The sequence below is a fragment of the Martes martes genome (assembly GCF_963455335.1).
Source record: "Martes martes genome assembly, chromosome: 14".
NCBI lineage: Eukaryota > Metazoa > Chordata > Mammalia > Carnivora > Mustelidae > Martes > Martes martes.
In genome coordinates, this window is record NC_137902.1 from 1,070,423 (window position 1) to 1,096,050 (window position 25,628).

The following is a 25,628-nucleotide window of genomic DNA, read 5'->3' on the forward strand; positions in this document are numbered from 1 at the left end:
GTTTGGCCTCACGGCTTTCGCTCTGCTGCCGGGCGCGGGTGCGTCTGCCTGCTCGACGGCTGGACCGTGGCCGTTATGAAACGTCTCTCTCCATCCCCGGTGATACTCCGTGGCCTGAAGTCTACTTTGATATTAGCTTTCCTTTGGTTGCTATGTGCAGGAGACGTCCTTTTCTGCCTGTTTACTCTCGCCTCATCTAGGAAGTAGTTCTCTCATAAGTCACATGTCATCCAGTTTTGCTTTTCAAAAATCCAGTCAGAAAATGTCTGCTTTTTTTTTTTTAAAGATTTTATTTATTTGGCACAGAGAGAGCGAGTGAGCACAAGCAGAGGGAGCAACAGGCAGATGGAGAGGGAGAAGCAGGCTCCCCGCTGAGCAAGGATTCCCATGCGGGGCTCGATCCCAGGACGCCGGGATCACCCCTGAGCCCGAGGCAGAGGCTCAACCCACTGAGCCACCCAGGTGCCCCGAATGTCAGCTTTTCAACTGGACTGTTAGTCCATTTACTTTCATGTAAGTGTTGGTATGTTTGGGTTTAAGCCTACAATTGCACTGTGTTTTCTGTTTTTCCTCCCCCCCGCCCCCGTCTGTTAGTTGTTTACACTGCTTCGCAATTCCCACGTGTCAGAGGTAAGGGGGACGTCTTGTTCGCTGCACACCCCAGCACCTCGGGTCTCGGACTGTGCCCTGAAGGCAGCCCCGGTCTCAGGGACGCGGGCCCCGGGCGGCAGCCCTCTAGGACTATTTGTCTGGATGGCAGAGGCCCACGCGGTCAGTGCGGTGTCTGCCGGCGACGGCTCTGAGCCTGCCTCCGCCCGTGCTCTCCGCCGTGAGCTGCCCCGGGCTACCCCTGCAGCCTGCAAACCCCACGTGCGGTCTGGTTGGTCTCGGGCCTTGTTGGATCCTCGTCTCCTCTTGGAGGCTGCGGGCCTCTGTCGGGGGGACGCCTCCCTTCAGCGAGCCTGCGGAGGCCTCGGCAGCACGTCCCAGGATGCAGAGAATCTGTGACCAGAGGGGCACGGTCTGCACCCAGCGGGCCCTGCTGTGTGCCGTGCGCACGTTCACCTGTCCCGGCCCGTTTCCTCTGGCGCTCGGGAGATGGCCATGCCCCTCCTCTCCCTTGGGACCCCTGGATGGGGTGGCGCTGGGCAGAGCCTGCTAGGACAGCCTTGGAGTGTGCAGGGAGCAGTGGGAGCCATCTGGGCCCGTAGGGCGAAGGGGTGGGAGGTGACAGCTGGCGGTTTCCACGCAGCCTACAGGCGTCATGGGCTTTACCCCACTCCCTGTGGCACTGGGTCATCTCCATGGCAGCCTCTGTCTACACCCCGCTCCCTGCTCCAGGCCGCCGGCTCTGCAGCAGATGCTGGGGCCACGAAAGCCAGCCAGATGCTCCCAGCTCCTGCAGCTGCTGGGGAGACTGTCGTCCCCCAGACACCACCCGGATCCGCTCACGTAGCAAACTGCGCCCTTGCCCGCTCCCTCCATGTCCGGCCTCGGCCCCCCGCCAGGACGTGGGTATGTGGGCCTTGCGGCAAGGACGGGCCGCCGGTGCTGCAGGTTCGCATGCGGGGTTGGATTCTCACACCTCTGGGCCCCAGTAACACACTGGTTTCCTGGGAACACGCCCACCAGAGTCTGCCCGGCTCCTGCCTCTCCGCAGGGTCTGCCCCTCGGAGCCCCTGTTGCATTGGTTCCGGGAGCCACCACAGGCCGACAGCCACTCTGTGCTGAGCACAGGGAGGGAAGGCCTTTCCGGGGTGGCCTCAGACGGTTTACAGAGCCCAGCTCCAGCGGGAGGACAGGTGCAGCCCCTGGTCCCGGAGGCCTCAGCTGAGCCCGGGTCCTGCCTGCCCTGCACCTGCCCTGTCGCCACTGTGCCTCCCTGTCCCCTGGGCACCTGCACCTGGGGGCTACACGGCGGGCTCTCTGTGTTGGTGGTGGACCTTTGTGGGGGAGCAGGGGACTCAGGGCAGGGCCTCCCCCTCAGACCCTCAGGCCTCAGCCTCTGAGAGGCTGGGAACAGCCAGCCCTCCTCTCCTGGACCAGCTGAGTTGTCACCTGACCAGTTCCATGTGACCCCCGGGTACCATGCCCTCCCTTCCCTCGGCTGACAAACAGGGTGCACAGAATCGTCTCCGCTGGCTCAGCTCTGTGGAGGGGTCGCAGCTGGTGGCCAAGACATTTAACTGATGGCCCCAGGCTCAGGAGCACAGCTGAGAGATTAGCATGCCCTTTGCTGTGTCTTCCTAACTGTCGCTGATGTCTTTCCTTACGTGGGGGCTTCCCCGATGAAGCCGAGGGCCAGCGTGGCCATGAGAGGAGCAGCCTGGGTTCACGGTCAGGGGGCACCCAGCACCAGAAGGAAACCACAGTGGCCACTGCAGGGAGGACGCTGTGCGGCACCTGGGGCCACTCTTGCTGGTGCTCCGGGAGCCTCCAGGAGTCCCCGGTGCTCGGGCTGTGCCCGGGACGCATGGCCCGGGAGCGGGCAGCGTGAGGCTGCTGCTTTCTTGAGAACGGTGGCGCGTGGTTCTGCCAAGCCTGTGGGTCCGCGGTCATCGGTGGCTCTCCAGCTCCGCACCGTTTTCGGTGCGGCCTGGGCTCTTCCCAGGCACAGTGTGGCTGGCCTGTGGCGCGGTTCAGGGCCCGAGCCTGCTCATGTGGGGCGGGCTGCAGGTGCCGGGGTGCAGAGCCCAGCGCCCCCTTCTCGGTGTGATGCACAGACACACGGACGCAGGACTGTGCTCCTGCTGGCGGCTGCCGTCTCAGCACCAAGGGCCCGACCCGCCGGGCTGCTGACTCGAGTCGGGGGAGCCCCGCCTGACACCTGCTTCCTGCCCTGGGTCTGTGGGCTCCCGAGCCTCCTGCGCCGGGTCTCGGTTCCAGCTGCCCCCGAGCTCGTCCCCGACCTCGACCCGACTCGGGGCCCGTTCAGCTGTGCTCTGCCCTGTGGGGAGGGCCGGCAGCACAGTTGGGAATGGCTGGGCCTATTTTCATGTCACATTTAACAGGTTTTTGGTTTTTTTTTTACATAAACAGAGAAGCACAGAGAAGAAAAGAAACCCATAATCTCAGATAATCCTTATTGGCGCAAAAACGGACTTGGTGAGCAGGGTGTAGACGTGAAAGCCGTGCAGGGAAGTAGGAAGGGCGCGGCCTCCGTCGTGGGCTCTGCGTCTACACCCGCGTGCCTCTGAGGCGAGGGGCGGGGGGGGGCCGTGTTCACACGGCAGGAGCCGCCAACACAGGGCTCTCACACCGTCATAGAAAGCGGGCGCCGTCCTTCGGGCTAGCGCCACCTTGCACGGGGGTCTACCCGGTTTTCACATCCACACGACCGTCCGCTCTGCGGCTTGGGCACCTGGGCTGTTGGGACCGTTGGGTGTTGAACATCTCTGAGACCTCGATGGGCCTCTGTGGGCTTCATGGCCATGGGACCTGACGGCGGTGGCGTCGTCGCCTGGAGGGGTGGGAGCACCCCGGGTCTGGGTCTGTGCTGACGGTCCCCGAAGGTCTGGGCCTCTCCCCTGCCGCCGGGAGCACGAGGGCCCCCAGCCCCGCCGCACCGTCTCCAGCCCATGAGGAACCCAGACCCTCCCTTGGGCGAGTCACGTGCCATCCCCTTGTCTTGTTGACGGACACTTGTACCTGAGAACAGGTGGGCACGGCCTCAGTCGGACCTGCCCGTCCGGCCTCCTCCTGGCCAGCTGGGTTTCTCACTAACCTGTAAAGGAAATTCTCACTAAACTGTAGAGGTTCGTTGTGCTGCAGGGAGATTCGCCCTGATTTGTCATACTCGTTGCAAATGCCCTTTCCCAGCCTGCAGTCGACTTACACGGTACTCACGTGTCGTGCACTGAGCCTTTAACATTCTGCATGTGATTAAACCAACGGTAGACCGTTTCCTGTGTGGTTTCTGAAGTTGGCCTCTTGTGCAGCAGAATTACAGATAAATTCACTGTCACCATCATGGAGTTCTCCTGGGTTCTGTGTGTGCGTGTGTGTGCATACATGCATGTGTGTGTGCGTGTGCGTGTGCCTGTCCGCGTGAGCATGCACATGTGTGCATGCCTGTGTGTGCCTATATGCGTGCATACATGTGTGCATGCGCGTGTGTGCACACGTGTGTGCCTGTCCATGCGAGCACACACGTGTGTGCCTGTATGCACGTGTACGTGTGTGCGTGTGTGCGCGCCTCTCCGTGTGCGTGCATGCACCCACATACATGCACACTGCTGCCCACCATGTTGTGTTTGGATTTCGTTTGGTCAGAAGGTCTGAGGGAGGCTCAGACATGCTGTCTCTCCTCCTCGCGTGCTGACCGGATGGCCTTTGTCCCGCTGGAGCTCCCGATGCTGGTGTCTCTCCACTCGCCATGTGCAGTCGTCTGACTCTGTCTGGTTCTGTTGCAAACCATGCCTCTCACAGGGCCCCTTTTAAAACACAGTAGGAAGTCGTATCAGAGGGTAAGTTACCTGTGGAAGGGGTCTGCCCCCCGGGGACCCTGCCGCCGTCTCTCACTGGAGGGGTCTGGGACGTGACCAAGCACCTGCAGCCTCCCGCCTTCTGCACCATCAACGTGCATGATTCCGTGGTGAGGAGGAGAAGGACACTCATCCCCGCTGGCCCGAGCACGGGTGGCCCCGCTGACAGGGCTGAGGGCAGATGGGGCAGACGGCCAGGCAGGTGTGTGTTGAGGCCCAGGTAAGAAGCCAGCTGAGAGGAGTGTGTGTGTGCGCAAACGTGTGCAAGGGACAGGGAGGAGAAACCTCTTCTGTCTGAAGCGCAGCCCCTCCAGGTCAGGACCGGTGTCTGTGGGGTCATCCCAGGGGTCCCAGGCCAGCAAGGAACTCGGGGTCTCGGGTCCCCATTTGGCGTCTGGCAGAGGCTCTGGGCACAGAGCCGAGGCCAGGTCTCCGACACCTGCTCGCAGGGAGAAGCCCACTCAGCTGGTGGGGAGGCAGGAGGCCGACGTTTCTGATGGACCGGGCACAGCCGCCGGCCACCTCGCTGCTCCAGGAACCGCAGGAGGCTGACACTGCGCCCAGGCCCCCGGACACGGGCAGCCAGGCTCTTTCCCTAGAGGCTCTGGAGAGCGCAGCCCAGGCCCGGCCACCCTCATCCCACCTTCGCACGGTTTCGGATCCCGGCCAAGACTCCCATCCTGGAAACTGCAAGCTGGGGCTCCCACGAGGAGGCAGACTCCCGGCGCCACTCAGTTCTTCTGGGTCTTATTTTTAGAAACGTGAAGGAGAACACAAGTCTTGTGCTGTGTCTCGAAATAATGCCTTTCTTTAATTCTACTCAATCGAGCCAGAAATAGACCCGCCCTTTCCCAGGATGACCGTCCGAGCTCTTGAGCCAGAGTGGGGAGCAGCGTCTCAGGCACGGGGGTGCGGCGTGGCTGGCTGGGTAGATCAGGCCGGTCGTCCAGACCAGCCCAGAGCAGGAGTCGGGGATGCCCCTGCCTGTGGCCGCACTCCAGGATTTCAACACACAGGCCCCAGCTAAGGGCCCCGGGACCAGCCCAGGGTGGCGGCAGTCCTGACCTCGTCCCCAGCCAGGGGTCCACAGACGGCTGTCGTGGGACTGGCCCCAGGCTGCTCGGCCATGTGACTCTCCTCACGGTTCACCATTTTGTGTCTTTCCATGAACGCCTTCCCTGCTGGGACTTGTACTCCGCCCTCTGGTTTCCTTGGACTGAAAGTGGGGGCCCACACTTGGGGCAGGGTAGGGGAGACCCCAGGACAGGGCCTGCTGCCTGCCCAGTGCATGTTGGTTCCCTCCTGGCATCTCCTAGCTTCTTCCCACACTCGTGGGGTCTCTGTCTTCCTGGCTCCCCCCCGTGCAAGGAGGCCCCCAAGAGGGGCTGGGACTTGGATTTTCCAGACAGATGGGACTTCCTGTAACCTCCCCATTCCCCACGAATTAGCGCATCTTTGCTTCTTCCCAGAGGAACTGGGCTGGGGGGAGGCAACGGTGCCTCTAACGGAGACGGGTCGTGTGAGGGGACGTCTGTGCCGGAGGAAGACAAGTTGGGTGAGCTCCAGAGGGCAGGTGTGGTAGTCCAGTGGCCCCGAAACCTCTAGTTGTCCAATTTAAAATCAGGGATGCAGGGGGACGTGTCTCAGTCATTTGAGCATCTGACTCTTGATTTCAGCTCAGGTCATGATCTCAGGGTTGTGAGATCGAGCCCCGCGTTGGGCTCTGCGCTCAGTGCAAAGTCTGTTTGTGATTCCCTCTCCCTCTGCCCCCCCAATTAATAAATACATCTTTAAAATCACGGATGTGGACGATTAGCTCTGGGGTGCAGGCCTGGCCGCACAGGGTCTACTGGAGAGTGCACTCTCATTGCTGGAGGAAGTGTGTTAGGGGAAGCAGGTTGAGCTACAAGGAGGGTCACTGAACTCTGAGGTGGGGCTCACAGGCCACGGCGGGCTCTCCTCGGTGTGCGGGCCAGTGCCCACGGCGCCAGGTTGACTTCTCCAGCAGGGATGGGTCTCCTTCACTGTTGCTCACCTCCCTCTTGGCCGTGGGCAGCGGTGCTGGCTCTGATGCCGGAGAGGACATCACTGTGGGGAGGTCCAAGGGCCCCTCCTGCTCTGGGCCCATGACGCTCTGGCTGGCATGTGCTCAGGTTCCCTCTGTGGACAGGCTGGTGCCTGGGGATTGAAGCGGCCTGAGGACCTGGTGAGCGTTCGCCTGGGCAAAGGGCAGGGGACGGCTCCATGGCCAGGCTCCGTCAGGTTCCCAAGCCCTGGGTAAATGTCAGCCTGGCCTATGAGCACCTAGAGCCTGCTAAAAGGCTTTGTCAACACTCATTTCCTGCACAACAAACAACCATGTGGCTTATTAATCTTTAAATCTCAACTTTCCATCAAAACCATGTGCAAATTTCTTTTCAAAGAAAAGGTCTGACATAAAACTGTGCACTTACCGGGAGATAGAATTTAAAATAGCAGCTTTTCCTCGATGATGTTGCATTGCTTCTGTTTATGTGAACGCAGCGTGGGCTCCGCTTGGCTGAGAGGCCGGGCAGCCCTCTGCTGAGCGCTGGGCCGGGGCTGGCTGTCAGCCACTCCCTGGGCCGGTGGAGCCCCCAGACCGGTCCCTCCGCCTCGGACCCTGGGAGGCGTCCAGGTCCCAGCATGGCCACACTCGGGGGCGGACTGGCTGGTGGTGGCCGGACGGGCCGTGCTGGGGAAGCCGGCCCCGGGACCCCAGGCAGAAACGTGCCTCCCAATACTCACTCACTCCCTGGTTCCTTCAGTCATTCACTCAACAGGCTCTCGGGTGCACCGGGCCGCGCTGGGCCCTGCAGGACAACTTGACAGGCGGCACCAGATTCACCCCCGACTGGATCCATCAGGGTCACGGAGCTGAACCTCAGAGCACCTCATGGGACAAGCAGCTCCTGTCTTGGTTGGCGGCCGCCCTCTGGGTGAGGCAAGGGGCTGGGGACACGGAAGGCGCCATCCGAACCCCATCCGTTTGGGAGCCGTTAGAAGGCTGGGAGGATGGTCATGGATTCTTAGCGACACTTAAGCGACTATGTAGGATATTAACTGACGGTTGATGCTGGGGCCGTGGGAGCTGGAGGGGACCCGGGGCAGCCCCACCTCTGCTTGGGGACGGCTCAGGCACCCTGGGTGGGTGGGGCCCCATGGCAGCCCGGGGCCTGGCAGCTCTTGCTGTGTGAGCCGAGCCGTGGGAGTGCGGCTCTTGTCAGCTCGGCGAGGGGCCGTCTTGCCGGTGGGGATAAACCGGTCCTGCCGCCAGCCCAGCCCGAGGCCCAGCAGCAGCTCTAGCGGGCGGGCGCGGGGGTGATAAACGGCTGTGAGGCCTCACGCTCCCTCAACAGCTTTCCCCGGCTCCCCCGCCCCCAGCGGCTCCCCGGGGGCAGGTCTGGCTCCGCCGGCCTCTGCATCCTGCCTCTCCTTCCCACAGCAGACATGTTGCCGGGACCCCAGAGCAGCTGCCTGTGTCTGAGACCGGGGCCAGCTGCTCAGTGAAGCCACAGTCTGAGAGCTTGTGGGGCCCCCATGCACACACAGCACGCAGACACATGTACCACGCACACCCATGCACGGCGCATGCACGCACAGACACGTACACGTGCACACAGACGCATGCACGTGAACGTGCACGAGCACAAGACACACATGCATAGACACATGCACACACATGCACACACGCTTGCACACCCGGACACAAGCACACACCACACACGTGCATGGAGCCGCACCTGCAGGCACACACAAGCACATGTATGCATGCACACACAGACACCTGTACACATGCACATGCTTGCACAGGCACGGAGCTGCACCCACAGGCACGTGTACACACAGGTGTGATCGGAGGTGTATCACTGCGCTCCAGAATAATAATGGCTCGTGTGCTGGGCAAACTTCTCCCATTCTGGCCGGGTTTCAGAGGACCTCAGGAGACAGCACCCAGCACCCTGCTTCTGCAGAGGGATGGCCCCGGGTGAGGCTGCTGAGTTTTGTCCACGCTGAGCCCGGGGCACACAGCGTGGGCACAGCCCCTGGGGTGGAGTGGGGAAGGCCCAGGGTTCTGTGCGTGCCCAGGCTGGTCCTGAGGTTGAGCGCCGGGCTGTGTGGGTTACCCCAGCCGCGCTGACGGAGCCGTCTCAGAGCGGAGCTGCTCCCACCAGGGGTCTGCCGCCGGCTGGTATAGCGGCAGGGCTTCTCCTGGCCCACCCCTCCGCTCCAGCCCCAGGACTGGCAGCCAGGCCTGCTGGTTCCGCCTCTGAGTGCCCCCCCCACCAGCCCTGCCCCCATGACATGGGCTTCATGTGGGCCCTCTCCTTGGAGCCCCTTCCCCGCAGCTGAGCCCAAATACCCGTGTCCTCCAAGAAAGCCTTTCTGACCAACTCCCCACCCCCACCGTGAATGAGCCGCTCTGTACACCACCCTGCCCCCCAGTTCCATGCCCTGGGTTTGGCCCGTCCCGTAGGCCCCTGGGCACAGGTGCGCATGGATCCTGGGACTGGATTCTGACCCACTGCTCTGTCTGCGCGTGGCCGTGGCCAGTCACTGAGCGGCTCTGAACCCCCATTTCCTGCACTCATGCGGGGAGTAGCTCTGTCCTCCAGTGTCACTGTCTGGATACGTAAAACACCCCCTCTGCACACCAGCCGTCATCTCTTTTCGATGTATTTGTACGGGGGGGGGGGGGTGATTACGGTAAGATCCAGAGACCCGAAGTCTGGAGACGCATGGGTGCCCCTGGGACCAGGACCGCACAGAACAGGCCCCGCTGCGCTTTCCCGGGAAGCTGCCTCTGGCTCTGCTCTGGGCAGCCCCTCGGCCCGGGGGGCTGAGCTGCCTCCGTCGGCCTGGACTAGTTTTGCCCGTCCTCGGACCTGTGTGGTGCAGCCGTACGGTGCGTGCGCCTTTAAAGCCGGCTTTTGTTGAACGCCGTGTTCTGGGGTTCGTCTGCGTCCGTATGGGTCAGTAGTTGACTCTGTACAAGAACACTGCTGGGGAGCCTCGGGTGGTGATGTCACAGAGTCCCCATCCGCTCTCCTGTGGGGGACTTCGGTTGGCTCCGGTATGTGGCAGTTATGGATAAGGCTGCTGAGAATGGCGCTGAGGACACGTCTGTTTGGTTTCTCCTGGGCAATGGCCGGGAAGGCAGCGTCCAGCGGTGCGTGGGAGGTGCACCTGCGCGTCTGTGGGAGGCGGCCGACAGGACCGGCGGGTTCCGTCCGCACCAGCAGCAGGGGGCTGAGCTGCTCACGTGCGTGCCAACACTTGGGGTTGTCAGTCTAGTGCACGGGCTGTGCTTTGGGCTGTGATGGACCCTGTCGGGTTGGAGGTGCAGACCCCGGTGAATGCTGACGCTGGGCTCTCCTGTGCTCGCTGGCCTCTCCTCCCTCCCCCCTCTGAACATCCGTCCAAGGCTTCTCATTTTCGCACTGGCAGTCATTCTCCTGTTGGTTGGCAGGAGTTGTTTACACAACCTGGCTGCAAGCCCTTGCTTGGACGTGTGTATCTGCACACATGGCTCCTGTGTTCCTGTGTTTGACTTATGCCTTCGCAGTATCTTTTGAGGAGCAGACATTTTTAATTTGGATGAAGCACAGTTTATTCATTTCTTTGCAGTCAGTGTTTCTGGTGTCACATCTGAGGAATCTTTGCCTTCCTTCAGGTTGCAAAAATGTTTTCTCTTCCAGGACCCGTTTTATGTGTATGTTTGCAGTCCGCCTACAATGGGTTGCTAGGCACGGCATGGGGGGCGCAGTTCGGAGCTGTCCTCACGGACACTCACGGTGGAAACCCCCGTCGCTGCACAGACTTCGTCGGCGCCTTTGGGAAAACCAGTGTGTGGCGACCTGTCTCTCGCATTGCCCTGCACCTGTCCCCATACTGCACCCCACTGTCCTGATTACTGTTCCTTTACATTAAGACTTAAAACCAGGGGTGTCTGGGTGGCTCAGTGGGTTAAAGCCTCTGCCTTTAGCTCAGGTCGCGATCTCAGGGTCCTGGGATTGAGCCCCGCATTGGGCTCTTTGCTTAGCAGGGACCCTGCTTCCCCCTCTCTCTCTGCCTGCCTCTCTGCCTACTAGTGATCTCTGTCTGTCAAATAGATAAATAGGATCTTCAAAAAAAAAAAAAAAAGAAAGAAAGAAAAAAAGACTTAAAATCAGGTAGTGCAAATCCTCCAACTTTGCTCTTTTTTTTTTTTTTTAAGGATTTTTTTAAACTATTCTAGGTCATTTCCGTTTCCATCTAAATTTTCGTGTCTGCCCACCCACTTCTAACAAAGAAAACCTAACTAGGGCTTTGACTGGAATCCCACTGACTCTATAGATACCTTTGGAAAGAAGGAGCCACCTCCTGTCCACTGTTCCAACCCGGGACCTGGGGTGCCTCTCCTCTTACTTGGGTCCTCCGTAATCCCTGTGTTTCAGGGTTTCATGTGTGAGTCTTGTACATCCTTCTTAGTCATATTCCTGCATATGTGATGACTTTGGTACAAGTGCAATTTGGAAAATCTAATTTTCAGTAGTTTGTTGATATATTAGAAATTCAAAAAACCTTAGGTATAGACCATGTATTGGACGCGGCCCGTACAGTCCTCAGGACCTTCTCCATGGACCGCTACGCAGTCTTTTCCATTCTTTATTTTTAGCTGCTTCTCCTGTGTCTTTGGCCAGGGCAGCCCAGCACTAGACAAGATGATGGGTATGGACAGCCTCACCCTGTTCCCCGCTTGGAGGAAGTGTTCTCTTGCCACAGTTAAACGTGGTCTCAGCTGCGGACAGTCGGGTGTCCCGTCTGACCATTGGAAGGTTCTGTTCTTGTTTGCAGAGAGCCCTTATCACAAACACACGTGTGTTTTGTCAAATGCCTCTCCCACATCTACTGAGGGGTTCCTGGGTTCCTTCTTCATCCTCTTAGTGCAAGGACTGTGAGCCACTGGTTTCTAGAGTTGAACCAACCTTGCATTCCTGGCACGGACCTCATCAGTCGCAATGTGTTATATTTTGCATACTGCTGCTAATTTGCTAATATTTTGCTAAGGGATTTTGCATGCATGCTCTGAGGAAATATTGGTCTGTAACTTTCTTCTGTAATAGCCTTATCAGGCCTTGCTGTCAGAAAAACATTGATCTCATAAAACAAGTCAGAAGGTGCTTAATTTCTCTGTTTTCTAAATGAGTTTGTGTGAGATCGGTATTGTTTCTTCCTTAAAAAGTTGATAGAATTGCTTCCGGGGACGGCTTCCATAGGCATTCAGAATGGTCCAGTGTTTGACCCACCATCGTAGGCTGTCCTACAATACAGCCTCTAATAAAACTAGGCTGTCCCGAACCCCAGGTAATAGAATCGTTTACCTTTATACCAAGAAGGTTGGGAAAGCACCAAAATCTGCATGCGGCGTGTGTCCAGGCCAACTTTGAGGAGTTCATGCCGTGAGACCTAAAGTGCTTATGAGGTTGTCTAAAACGAAAAAACATGTCAGCAGCGCCTGCGGTGGTTCCGTGTGTGCCAAGTGTGTTCGTGACAGGATCAAGCATGCTTTCCTTATCGAGGAGCAGAAAATCGTTGTGAAGGTATTGAAGGCATAAGCACAGAGTCAGAAAGCTAAATAAAAAAAATGAAGCTGTTTTGAGTAATAAAAAAATCAAAAGGCTTGATCTGTTAAAAGAAAAAAAAGTTGAAGCCATCTGGGCTGGAGATCTTTTCTGGAGGGTGGATTTTGATTATGAATACATTATTTCAGAAAAAACAGACCTGAGACTGTTCAGGTGGTGTGTTCTGTCTGTATCAGTTTCATAAATTGTGTATTTTAAGGAATCTCTCCATTTTGTCCACATAATCTGTTGACATAAAGTTAATTGTTCATGATCTTTCTAAATTATCCTTTAGATGCACGTGGGATCCATAATGACATGATCTTTGTAAAATTCTTAATGTTTGTGTTTTCTCTCTTTTTAAAAAAAAAAACTGGTCTTGGGGCAGCTGGGTGCTGCAGTTGGTTAAGCAACTGACTATTGGTTTTGGGTCAGGTCATGATGTCAGGGTCGTGGGCTCGAGCCCCACATCGGGCTTGCAGCTTAGTGTGGGGTCTGCTTGTGGTTCTGTCTCTCCCTGTGCCTCTCCCCACTTTGCTTTCTCTCTCTCTCTTTTTTAAAATAATAGATAAACGAATCTTAAAAAAATCAGTCTTCCAAAGGTTTGTCAATGTTATAAATCACAAAAATAACTTTCAGTTTTGTTGATATTCCTATTGTCTGTCTCTATAATTTCCTTTTCCTACTCTAGATACACTTTGTTCTCTTCCACCGTCGTCTCTTGACACAGGCACGTCGAGCTGAAAACTGTTGTGACGCTGTGGCTTCTTCACCCTTGGTATGTCTTGTTTTCAGATGTGAATGTGCACACCAGCATGGCCCTGGGGCCATGGAGGACCGCAGAGAGCAGTAGGTAAACCCAGCACTGTAACAGATTTCAGTCTGTCTGTCCCTGTTGGGCCAGGTGGGCCCAGCCCCACCAGGGAAGAGAACAAATGGACGTGACAATGAGCAGTGGACATGTACTCAGTTCTGCTGCCAGTAACTGGGAAATGCATGTTTTTCTACAACAAGGAATGTTTATTAGAATTGAGCTTTCCAAAGGGAAATCAGAGAGCCTCCGTGGTTGGTCTGTGTGGTGGGAACCCTCTCATCATCTTCGTGCCTGGGGTTCTTTTGTGGACAGATCACCCTGTTACCCATTCTGCAGGGTCGAGCATATAGGGAATTTCCTGTTCGTGACTGTTTCGCATTTCCTGAGCATGCTGGCTGGTGGGCGTGTGTCTGGATTTGTGGGTGTGTCCCAGCCGGGCCCTGGGGTGCCCAGAGCTCGGCTTTACTCCCTTAGCAGCGTAGCTGAACTCCGGCGGCTCACGTCTTGCCAGCTTGCATGGCCGGCTTCCCTGGCTTAGGTTGGTCTCTTGGACGTGGGGCGGTCCCGCTCTCTGAGCCTCTTCTGGTCCCCGAGACGTTGCGCTTGCATCCGTGTTGAGCCGGTACGTGGGCATCTTTTGCGAGGTGCCTGTTCGTGAACGTGACTGTTTTCTGTTGTTTTGTGTCTTTTTCTTCCCGCCCTGTGGAGTCGTTAAGATGATCTGGGGTTTGGTCGGAGACCTGCTGGCTCTTGGGCTTTTCCACCTCTGGCTGCCTCGTGGGTCACCTTGACCGTGGTGCATCTCTCACGGTGGACGCCTCCCCGGGCCGCCTCCTCCTTTCTCTCCCTCCTTCTTAGCTTGCTCCCTCGGGCCCTGCCCAATGCCACCCTGTCCAGTAGGGTCCTGGCCCGCATGCATTTCCTCGGGCGAGGCCAACGTCCTGAACCGCATCTCCTGATTCTCCCACATGCAGTTCTCATCCGCGCCACGGACCCAGCCCCCGCCCGAGCTGCAACGCTGCCGATAGCCTCATCCTCCTGCTCCCTGCAGGGCCTCCGCCAGCTGCATTTTGGGGCCATCCGTCCCCTCCCTTTTGAACACCCTTCTCCATAAGCAAGCCAGAACAGAGTAATACTTGGCCTCGCTGTGCTTAAACTTCATAGCAAGACCACGGGCACTGCCTCCTGGGGCTTGCTGCGGGGTTCTGCGTGTCCTCCGACTCGTCCGGTGTGTCTGGCCATCTGGCCCACGGCTCAGGGAGTGTGAGCGGGGCCGGGTCCGACCGGCCTCCTGGTGCTCCCCTCCAGGGCCCACACGCGAGCCCTTCCTCCTGTAGGCCCAGCGGCCGGCCTCAGGGTCACGGGCTGTGGGGCAGGGAGGGATGCGCCAGGCCAGAGATTTCTGGGGGGCAAACGGGGCTTCGCAGCTCAGGCCTCTGTGGCCGGGAGTTCCACGTGGGCTTCTCAGGCAAGGCTGGGGCCGCGTGGCCAGGTTTGCGTGGCAGGTGTTTGACTTGGCAGCTCCGCGTGCCGTCGGATGCCACAGGGTCAGCAGCAGCGAGCGGCAGAGCTCCCACCCTATGCCGGCAACCTGGGCTCCCAGATCCTCAGGGCAGCTGACAGATACCCCAGGGCCTGGGAGCCTTGACTCTGGGGCCTCTCCCGGAGCCAGGAGAGAGGCTGGGTTGGTGACAGGGTGGGTCTCCCTTCGGGGCACCGCTGCTTGGCGGCCTGGCGACCCTGGCGTTCACTCGCTCCAGTCTCTGAGGGCCCCCTCTTCCCGCGAGTCCCCTCTCTGTGGGGAAGGTGGCGGGGAGCACGACAGGGCCGTTATCCAAGCCCAGAGGCACAGACGGGCAGATGGAAAGACAAACAGAGGGCCTGGGCTTTCTTCGGCCCTTGGCCTAGCCAAGCATCTCCCACCAAGTGTTGGTCTCTAACTTCTCTCCATGAAATTCCTCTGCTCCCCTGGGGACTTGGGACCCCCGATTCCTCCACGGGCAGCCAGCCTCCTGGTGGGCTCCCAGTATGTGGCCGGAGGCCCTCTGGAGGGTAGCTGCGGCCACCGTCGTGGGGCCAGCTCTGACTGTCTGCCCCCGGGTCAGACCTCCCTGGGACTGTCTGCACTCTGCTCCCTGGGTGGGCTGAGATGCTGCTGACACAGGCCCGGGGGCTGCTGGTCCTGGCTTCACTCTGCCCCTTCCTTGGCCCGAGTCTCTGTCGGAGCCCCCGGGAGGCACGTGCGTGTCAACCCCGGGCACACACAGGCTGGGGTCTCCTGGCAGTGCCGCAGAGTGAGAGGACAGGGCTGGGTCCAGTGAGCAGCTGGGCCAGGGGCCGGTTTGCTTGGCTGGGTAGACCTGCCTCAGGGTTCAGGGCCCAGGTACCTGTTTGCCCCCTTCCTTGCCCACCCCCACCCTGAACCACGGCCGCCTCCAACCAGCTCCTGAGGCTGAACTGGGGGCCCCCAGGGTGTTATTGAGGGACTCAAGGCCCTCCCTGATGGTGGACCTGGGGCTGGGCACCTGGGACAGGGAGGGCCGGGGTGGGGGGCCTTGAACAGCAGGACCCCCCTGGGCGCGCCCGGGGAGGCGTGCCCCCGACAGCCACGGAAAGCGGCGGGAGCCTGTGCAGACAGCCTCCCCTGCGGGCCCTGGAGGGACGGGACCCCGGCTGGCAGAGATGCTCTGTTGATCCGGCTATCGCCGTCATCTCCCATTGGTAAAGGCCGAGGATGCCGTCGTCCAACGGCTCCAGACGCGGGAGCTGGCCCGACCCAGGATAAACCACGTGGGTCTGGGGAGCTGTCACTGGAGGTGGTACGGGCCGAGGGTTTCCTGTAGGCAGACGTGTGGGCGGTCTCCCCTGCGGTCCAGCCTGGGGGTGGGCCGGCACCAGGACCGCCTGGCTTCTGGTGTCCAGTCACTCAGGCCCCTGGGCACATTCCTGGGCATGAGCAGAGGGACTGTTCGGGAACATGAGCCCCCGAGGCCTCGGCACGGTGTCTGGGCTGGTGCCATGCCCTCACCGAGTCTGTTCCTGAAGAGACAGTGTGAGTGTGTTGCCCCCCACCCCCGACCTTGGGCTGGGCACTGAGCTGGTGGATGGGGACGAGCGGGCATGGGCTGGATGGCGAGTGCTCAGAGGGCCCGGTGCAGGCTTCCTGGAGAAGGGCCTGAGGGCTGAGCAGGTGCCCGGGAGGCCGTGGGGCACGGAGGTGTCCCAGGAGGGAGGAAGGGCAGGTTCTGAGGCCTGGGTCTTGGGGTTGGGGTGCCGGCCCCCCCACGGTCCCGTCTCCTGTGTCCCGAGGGGCCCGTGGTCCTTCCCCCGGAGTCGGCCGAGGCTCCCCAGCTCTTTCCTCGCCTGTAAGAAGAAGCGTCTCTTGCCGAGTGGCTCTGAGAACTGGCAGGGGTCGGGACACAGAGGGCTGGGCGCAGTGTCCAGCTCGTGGTGCGAGCCGCTTGTGGGGCGAGCCGGTGGCCGTGGAGGGCCCATGGTAGCCAGCAGGTTAGGGCCTCGGTGGCGTGTCGGAGGAGACCGTCTGGTGACCGCTCACACGGCGGCAGGCGCGTGTGTGCTACGGAGGCAGGGAGGGGACCGGTGTCAGCCTCAGCTGGACTGGATGATTTTCTTTGGGAGTTTTCTGGGTCATAGGTTGTTTGACAAAGTGTCCTCAACATCTGAATGAATTTCAGCTTCTTGTGACATTTGACTTATGATTGCAGCTTTCCAGATAAATCCTGACTTCCGGTATGGAATTCTCCAAGGATGCGGGGAGGGCTGGGCCTGTCCTGGGGGACGGGGAGGCGAGGGGGAAGGAACTTGTCCCGTGGCCATGGGCCGGTCACCTTCCCCACAGGGCCTACTGCCCAGGCCCTGATGGCATGAGGATGTGGGCCAGGGGTGTCAGGAGCAAGCTGGCCCCCGGGTGGGCGCGGGCACCGTGTTCCCCGTAACAGCAGCGGTGACTCACATAACAGCAGCTCTATTTTTACTCTCCCTGGGCTCACCTTCTGTCTTGTTTTCCGCGGTGGGGGCACCGGCTTTTGAAAGGGCTGAATTCCAAACTCGGAATCTCACGGGGACCCACGGTGCCCCTAAGACCTTGCTGTTGGGTGGCCCCTCTGCTCACTGAGGGCGAGCGCTGAGCTCGGGTCGGCAGTGCTCAGACATTACCTAAAGCTGGCTTTGGATTCTGGAGCATCTGCACAAGGGCCACCCCTTGGCTTTGTCCGCCGCCGTGTATGGTGTGCGGCCAGCTTCGCGCTCTGGGGGTGCCCTCCCCTCTCTCCCTCCAGCCACCCAGGTCCCAGCGGCCAGGCCAGAGGGTCAAGTCAGGTCGGGTCTTGGGGAAACCAGAATGATTTGCATGAGTCCCACTGGAGCGCGGCCGAGGGAGTGTCGGCGGCGCCCCCGGGCAAGCTCCTGGCCTTCTCCCCGGGTGCTCTGTCCCTCACGAAGCCCGGCGGCGGCAAAGAACCTCGGGAATCGTGTGAGAGTCCCCGTGGGAGTTCGGTGTGGGCGCCGGACCTCACAGCAGCACGTGGAGAGGTGGTGCCAGGATCGCTGGGCTTGGAGGTGATCCTGGGGCACGCCGGCCGTCCTCGCGAAGGACCCAGCGGCCGCTCCTCTACCTGGTCAGAGAGATCAGGACCTCCCTCCGCTCCCCATCATTCGGCATCAAGATGACCTATTTTCTTTTTCTTAAAAAACCAATTGTTTAAGGATTTTATTTACTTATTTGAGACAGGCACACAGAGAGAGAGAGAGAGCACGAGCAGGGAGAGAGGCAGAGGGAGAGGGAGAAGCAGGCCTCCCGCTGAGCCAGAACTCGCTGTGGGGCTGGATCCCAGGACGCCGGGACCATGACCCAGGCTGAAGGCAGACGCTTCACCCTCTGAGCCCCCAGGCGCCCCAAGGTGACCTATTTTCATAGCAACGCCATGCCTTCTGATTGCCAACTAGGCAACATAAAAGCCTTCCTTGAAGAATAAATATTCTTAGACCTTTGTGTTTTAAATATTCGTCTGTATCCAGGAGAGCCAGCGCCCGCACGGCAGGAGGGCTCTGGTGGGTGCTGAGCGCACAGCTGGCTGCCTCCTGGCAGGCAGGGCTCCCTCCTGCGGCGCTTGGGTTCCTGACAAGGAGGCATAGAAGCCACAGGACTGTGGGGGCCACATTCCCTTCTCCTTCCGCCAGTGACGTCAGAGGTGTCTCGCGGCAGCGGGGGGAGGGGAGTGTGTCCACAGCTCGCAGGGCAACATGGATCCACGCAGGAGCGCACAGACTCTCCGCCGGCCACAGTCTGGGCGCCCCCGCTCACCACCTCGTCTCTGGGCCCAGACCTCATGGGAAATAGCACCCACACTGCTTTATTTCCTCCTGGGCACCGTGTTTGTTTGCTGGTTCCCCACAATAGAGGGCCCACTCCAGGAGGACCCCTCGCTGCCCTCTCCTGGGTCAGGCCCGGCCTGTGGTTGTCACAGCGGCCTCTGACCTTGGCGCACACAGCGGGGCCCCGCGTCCCATGCAGACCTATGGCCAGAGCCCTCAGTCAGACGGCGCCGAGGCCTGGGCCGGAAGGGCCCAAGAGAAGCAGAGCCTCGTCTGTAAGATGGGGTGCCCAGGGACCCCCAGGAGCCATGTGCAGGGCAGCAGGGCCCCATGAACCTGCAGGTCTGCCTGGGACGGACGGATGGTCGGTGGACAGGAGGGTGGATGTGCACAGGACCCCGGGGTGCTGACCTCCGTCTGTGAGGAGCACTGGGTGTGCAAGCCTGACGGCGGCTCGACCCCCAGGACTTGGGCTCAAGGTCATAGAGAGCTGGACCCGAGGCGTTGCACCCAACTTGTGTCCACAGGCCCCCGGACGCACGCCCTCCGGCCTCAGAGGAGGGTCGCTGTGTGTGTCCGGGACAGCCTTGCTCACACCTTCCGGTCGCCGTGGGACTCACACCCTGCCCAGTCCTGGGCCTGCCCGGGGCTCCTCCCGGCTCACTGGTCTCCCGGGGCCCAGCAGCTACGTGGGGGATTTCTGTCCCGCCCAGGTCTCCCCTGTAAAGCTTCCGGGCGGCCGACACAGTGCCCTGACAGCCGTCCGGGAGTCCCGTTGTGTGCCCTCTCCCGCCCTGGGGTCTCAGGAAGTGGGGATGGTTGCGCCCCAAGCCACAGGCTCCATGCTGCGGGGTGCACGCTCTCCCTTCCCGTTCCTGGAAGCAGGCGCAGGAGAGGCCACGAGGTCGGCCGGTGGGGACCACTTCCGTGCCTGGCCAACCTCCGCCCGCCTCTTTCCCCCGATTCCCTGTGCTAACCTCACTCTCCAGGGAGTGAGAGTGGGGTGGGGGGCACGGTGTGGATTTCCTCTGCTCCTGACCTACTGTTTAACACACGCTCTGCTCCCATCCTCCGCATCCGCTGGGAAGTCCGGAGTCCCACGTCTGCCTTTCTCTGAGCTCCGTGATTGCCGTGGCTGAGCCCCTGCTGACCTCAGCCCTGGGGTGTGTGGCCGGCCCAGCGCTGTGCTGGCATCTGGGGGAGGGTGCCTGACCCTAACGCCCTCCCTTCCGCTCCCGGGCAGGCCCTCCCACGCCACGGGCTGGGCCACGCACACAGGTGCCCCCTGCAGGCTCCACGCGCCATTCTCCGTGTGGGCACGCCGGGGCCGTGCCCCCCCCCCCCCGGGAGCAGACTGCGCTGACTGCAGGGTCGGGTGTCCGGGGCCCGGGGCGTCTCACGAGTGCCCAGAGCCTGCATCTGGAAGTGGAGCCAGGCTCAACGGGTGCTGCAAAGCCTAAAGCGAGAGAACGAGAGCTGTGAGCCATGGAGCAGCCTGTCACTGGGGGGGCTCTGGCCTGGGGGGGCACAGGTGTGTGGGGGGGCTCTGGCCTGGGGGGGCACAGGCGTGGGGGGCTCTGACCTGGGGGGCACACGCCTAGAGATAACAGACCTGGAGCGGCACAGGCCTGGGGGACTCTGACCTGGGGGGGCACAGGCCTGGGGGGCTTTGACCTGGGGGGGCACAGGCCTGGGGGACTCTGACCTGGGGGGGCACAGGCCTGGGGGACTCTGACCTGGGGGGGCACAGGCCTGGGGGGCTCTGACCTGGGGGGGGCACAGGCCTGGGGGGCTCTGACCTGGGGCGGCACAGGCCCGGGGGGCTCTGACCTGGGGGGGCACAGGCCTGGAGGTAACAGACGTGGGGGGGCACAGACCTGAGGACAGGGACTTGGGGAGGGTTCAGACCTGGCACAGGTGGGGCCATCTGGCTGCGTGACAGTCAGCTGGGGGAGCCGTGTCCTGGGGGGCGGGCAGGTGCGGGAAGCAAGGCTGGTCTGAGCCGCCTGGGGCGCTGAGATGCCCATGGGAAGGAAACCAGTAGAGCGCGGCTTACACGTCAGGTCCAGAGTGAAGCGGGAGTCCTAGAGCCCGTCCGAACTGCTCTCACTCACAGATGACCACCCCCCGGGCACCGCGTGCGCGTGGCCCGTGTGTGTGGTGGGGAGCATCTTCCTTGAGGACCGTGACAGTTAGTAAAGCTGCAACTTCCAACGACCCCTTTCTCTAGGAGGGGCTTATGTCTGGGGGAAGTTAATAGAAGTCAGGATTCGGGTGGTTTCCCACAGGCCTGGGGACCGCCCTTCAGGAAGTGCCCATTATTCATCCCGGGACCGGGGCCGTGGCAGGCTCCCCCGTAGCTCACCCTGTGAACCCCACGGGAGACTCAGCGGGAGGGCGGGGGGCAGGCTCCGGGCTTCCTGCGTGGGGACCAGCTCAGGATGGGGGTGTCTAGGTGCCTGGGACTGAAGGGCACACCCTGTCCTCTGTGTGGTCTGTGGGCGGGGTGGCCTGGCCACGCAAGGAGCCCGGGAAGAGGGACGGCATGGCCCCCAGGACCCACCTCTCAGCCTTGGCTCAGGCAGTCCCTGCTTTACACACAAGCTTGAGCTGAGCCTCCCGCGGGCACCAGGACCCACTTCCGGGGTGCAGGAGGGGCTCCCTGCAGTGGTGGGGGGCAGCCCCTGGACGGCGGCCCCACTGGGGGCCGGCGGAAGGCCCTGGGCCTTTCCGCCACCTCACCGGTGTGTCTGTTTTTTCTGCAGTGAACTTCGACCACTTCCAGATCCTTCGGGCCATCGGAAAGGGCAGCTTCGGCAAGGTAAGGCAGAGCCAAAGGAGGCCATGGTAGGACCGTCCCTGCAGCCCACCAGCTCTGGGAGGCCAGGACCCCCCCGTCTGTCAGTGGGGGATGTGGACAGGCTGGCAATGAGGGGGGTCAGAGTGGGGTATCAGCCTCGCTCAGGAGCACTGGGGTCCTCCGTCCAGGTCTTTGTGGGTCTCTAACTTGGCTGGGAGCTGACGGTGCAGATGGCACAGCTGTGGGGCTTTGTGGGACCAAGACCCCGATGCCCCCTCACTTGAGACTCTGACGCCCGCTCCGCGGTGGGGCCACTTTCCTCAAAGGCGGGAGCCCACTCAAGGCCACAAAGGAAGTGCCTTAGAAGCCCCTGGGGGGGAGTGGCCACGGATATTCAGTGTGCGGGAGCCGCTGTGGCCCTCTGACGCCAGGCTGCTCCTGCGGGGGTGCGGGGGGCAGGGCGGACAGTGCCGCTGAGCCTGTGTCCTCATCCTGGCCGCTGCGCCGTCGGAGATGTCTCCCTGCTCCTTTCGCTCTCTCTTGTCCACATCTAACTTCCTGATTGCTGCCTTGTAACGTCTCGAGGCTGGGGTAATTATAACTCAAAGAGGCTTAACGAGCACTCTGAGAGGGTTAAAATTAGCTCTCGGGACTCGGCCTTGTGGGCCTGCTGTAGATGGGTCACTTCTGGGTGGAGAATTTCTTCGGAGCAGAGGAGGAGGCTTGGCAGATGAGGCCTTGGCTCCCCTCTCCATGCAGCTGCGTCCGGACGCCAAGCCTTGGGTCCCCCAGGCCTGGGAAATTATAAACCGAAGCAATGACCTCCTTTGCAGGAACCCATTCAAACACTCTTGTTAAGGAGAGTATTTTTAAGATCTGCCGGTTGGGTTGCTCCCTGCCCTCCCTGCTTCTCCCAACCGACTGTAAATTCTGTCTGCTGGGGTTCCAGAGGGCATGGGGAAGGTCGAGGGGAAGACAGGGTGGGGCTTAGGTTAAGGTCAGGCGTCGGAGGGCACCAGCCCTCGCCAGGTTCCGGGAGGAGTGGCATGTACGGGGAGACACGGAGGGCGAGCAGTGTTGGGGGCTGACCTGGGGCAGCCCCTTCTCTGTCCCCTGCCTCCTCCCATCCCTGTCATCCCCCTCAGGCTCCTTCTGCACTGCTGGGCGGCACACACACCCCCACCGCCGTGTCTTCAGAACCCCAGGATTCTGGATTCCCTGAGCAGTTGTAGCTTTGAAAAGCCGGCTGGCCACAGGGTCCCGGACACGGGCTCTGCCGAGCGGTGGCGTGCCGGCAAGGTCCTGCTGAGACTTCAGCCTGACGCGCGCTGCCTTGGAATGGCTCCCTAACGAGGCCGCCTAATGAGGCCTGCAGGGTCTCGGGGCTGTCGTCCCAGGGCGCCCTGCCCTCGGTGGCCTTCTGGAATGTGGAGAAGCCAACGGCCTGTCACTGACCGGGGCTCTGGGCCTTCCAGCTGCCCTCGGTGGCTAGAGCAGTGACCCCGATGCAGAAGCTCCCCAGGACTCAGAAGGCCAGCTCCAAGTGTGTGTGGCCGAGCCTGTAAGTGCCCGTTTGTGGCCTTACTTGAGATGTGCGTGCGCAGGCCATCCATGCCCGACAGCACAGTGAACCCTGGCTCTCTACGGACGACTGGGTCGAGCAGCTGCAAACACCCCGAGTTCACCGATGCCCCCACTTCAGGATGGGAGGCAAAGTGGCGCATGTGACAGGACCCGCTCTTCCCAGCAAGGGCTGCTCCCCTGGTGGCTGCCCCACCCTTTGGGAGGATGGCTCCCTGACAGCCACTCCCAAAGTCTGCTTAGTGTTTTTGGTTTTTCCGGGTTTTTGTTGTTGCTGTGAAGTCACACAGGGTTGTAATCACCTGGAGGTGCGCTGCTCCGGATGGCTGAGCGACCACCACGTCCTTGTGTCCAGCCTCCCTTGTCTTGTAAAACTGCTCCCATTAAGCGCCCCTCCCCTCCCTCCCCAGTCCCCCATGCCTGAGAAACCACGCCGGGTAGATGGCTTTGTTCTGCAGAGCAGAGTGGAAGCTGGTGCTGGAAGTTCACGGTGTGAGCCGACAACCCTGTCCCCACTGGCTTGCAGGTGGAGGGGCCTTGTGCCTGGTCCTTCTGACCAGGACAGGAGTGGCGGGGGGGTGGGGGGGGTCCCTCAGTGCAGGAAGCTCCTCCCCGCTCCCGTGACTGGGCTGGGGGTGGGGGGCGTTGTTCCCAAGACGCCTGAGCCCGTGTAAGCCCAGCAGTGGCCCTCACTCCTGAGGGGCAGGTGAGCGGGCGGGACAGGTGAGTGGGCACGGACAGGTGAGCGGGTTGGACAGGTGAGCGGGGGGGGGGGCGGGCGGAGCAGGTGAGCGGGCCGCGGGCAGGTGAGAGGGGCGCGGACAGGTCAGCGGGGCGCGCGGGCAGGTGAGCGGGCGGAGCAGGTGAGCCGGGCGCGGGCAGGTGAGCCGGGCGCGGGCAGGTGGAGGCCTCCGCGGTGACGACTGTGCCCGCCCTTGGCAGGCGCCGTACGCCTCTGCCTGGGGCCTCGGGTCGCAAGTGACACTCGACCCCAGTGGGCCGCGGAGGGTGCCAGGCGGATGTGCGCGAACAGCGCCGGGAGGGGAAGGGCTGGGGCCGCTCCTCCGCCGCGGGTCTCGGCCCCGCACGCCGCCGTCTGACTGGCCGGCGGCGACCGTGTGCTCCGGCCCCGCCCCGTCACGCGGGAAGCTGCGCTCGGATTGGCCCGAGCGGGTCATGTGACCAGGGTCGTGGCCGGCCGGGGGGGCGGTGCCCGGGCCGCTGCCGGCGCGGGTACCGGCGTCTTGGTCCTTCCGGGGTGGGGGCAGCGCCGTCCTCTGGTCCTGCGGGGCTCTGGGCCTCCGGGCAAGGGGAGGTCCTGCTTCCCCGCTGCCCTTTCCGGCGGCGGGCGCGGCGAAAGGCGGGGGCCGGGCACAGCGCCCTCCCCGGGGGAGCCTGCGGGGTGCGTCCCCGACCGTCCCCGGCTGCCCCCGGCCGTCCCCGGCCGCCCCCGACCGTCCTGTCCTCTTCGCTCCCGCCCCGGCCTCCCCCTTCCTGCCCCTCTCTGCCCCCAGCCTCCCCCTCTCTGTCCCCAGATGCCCCTTCCCTGCCCTCTCTGCCCCCAGCCTCCCCCTCTCTGTCCCCAGATGCCCCTTCCCTGCCCCCTCTTTCCCCAGTCGCCTCCTCTTTGTCCCCAGATGCCCCCTCCGTGTCCCCAGATGCCCCCTCCGTGTCCCCAGACGCCCCTTCCCTGCCCCCTCTTTCCCCAGCCTCCCCCTCTCTGTCCCTAGATGCCCCCTCCGTGTCCCCAGCCACCCTTTCCCTGCCCCTCTCTGTCCCCAGCCGCCCCCCTCTGCCCCCAGATGCCCCCACCGTGTCCCCAGCTGCCCCTTCCCTGCCCCCTCTGTCCCCAGCCATCTCCTCACCACCAGCCTCAGCTCTCCGTGCCCTTGTCTGACCTGTTACTAACTAGTACATTTACAGCCAGCACAGACGAACACTGTTCTGGAAAAGAACCTTTACCCACCTGGAACTTAACTCTGACTCACACGCCCCCTGCCCCTGGCCCGCCCCATCCAGCTGTACTCCTTCCTGCCCTCCAGCCCCTCACCCTCTTCCAAGATGACCACTGTCCTCATACTTGTTTTTCCATTTGAACTTTTACGTAAGTGTTGTCACGATCAAGATAAAATCATGAAATTTGGGTAGAAATTACGTTTAAAGATTAAGAGAAAGTTGCCACTTACCCAACTAGGGCTGTAGTGCTTCTTCATTGAAATGTTACATTTTTGGTCAGTCTTTGGCATTCTGTTATGTTTATTATCTTGTTCTTGGAGTTACTGCGTGTTAGGCTGTTGTGCACATTATCTTTGTTACTGTTAACAGGAGATTTTATTTTCTAGCATTCCAGTATATTGGAAAATGGTGATGTCTGTCACCCTGCCAACCCCCGAGGCCGCTGTGGCTGCTGTGAGCCAGGGACCTGGGTGGTCACTGGCTGTGGCTGATGCTACCAGCCTGGGCAGCCCTGTGGTAGGTGTGGCCAGTGGGTAGGGTTCTGGCTTTGCCAGCCTGACCGTCCTCCTTGCTGGAAGATACGGGCTCCCAGTGATGCTATCCACGGGGCAGAGTCTGGGTCTCCGTTCAGGACAGGGGTGTGCCGAGCCTCCTCACGGGGGCACCTGGTCGGGCTGGACCATCAGGAAGGGAAGATTTAGGCAGTAGAAGGACCCAGCCCTTTAGGAAGCAAAGGCTTGTCTCTTGGGGGTGGGTGTCCCCTTGTGAGTCCAGAGTCCCTGACCTGGATCCGTTTTCCAGAGATGTGACAGGCTTTTGCACAGTGGGCACAGTTGGGTGTTTGAGCGGGAAGGTCCTGGCCCTCATCATGCACCCCACCCCGTCTCTGCCCCATGGCCTGGTCCTGCCTCGGCAGGTCTCTGCCCTTCCTAGGCCAGGCCTCCTCCCGCTAGCTGCCCTGAGTGCCCTGTACCCCAGGGCACCGCCTTCCTCTCTGCACCTACAGAAAGTGGGCTGTTGCTCACACAGAGGCTTCT

At 61.2% G+C, this 25,628-nt stretch overlaps 1 protein-coding gene and 1 pseudogene across 3 annotated transcripts in view; both read left to right on the forward strand.

Moving 5' to 3' along the window:
- STK32C (serine/threonine kinase 32C) overlaps nt 1–25,628 on the forward strand; it is a gene marked incomplete at its 5' end in the record, with an annotated part of 69,753 nt that overhangs the window by 19,251 nt on the left and 24,874 nt on the right. For both annotated transcript variants that reach the window (XM_080823537.1, XM_080823538.1), the window contains one exon: nt 21,020–21,075. In XM_080823537.1, coding sequence (XP_080679663.1) covers nt 21,020–21,075 — 56 coding nt within the window. The remainder of the gene's footprint in view (nt 1–21,019; nt 21,076–25,628) is intronic.
- On the forward strand, nt 11,753–12,124 carry LOC308355264 (large ribosomal subunit protein eL34-like; annotated as a pseudogene). The gene has a single exon. The product of its transcript is annotated as a large ribosomal subunit protein eL34-like (transcript).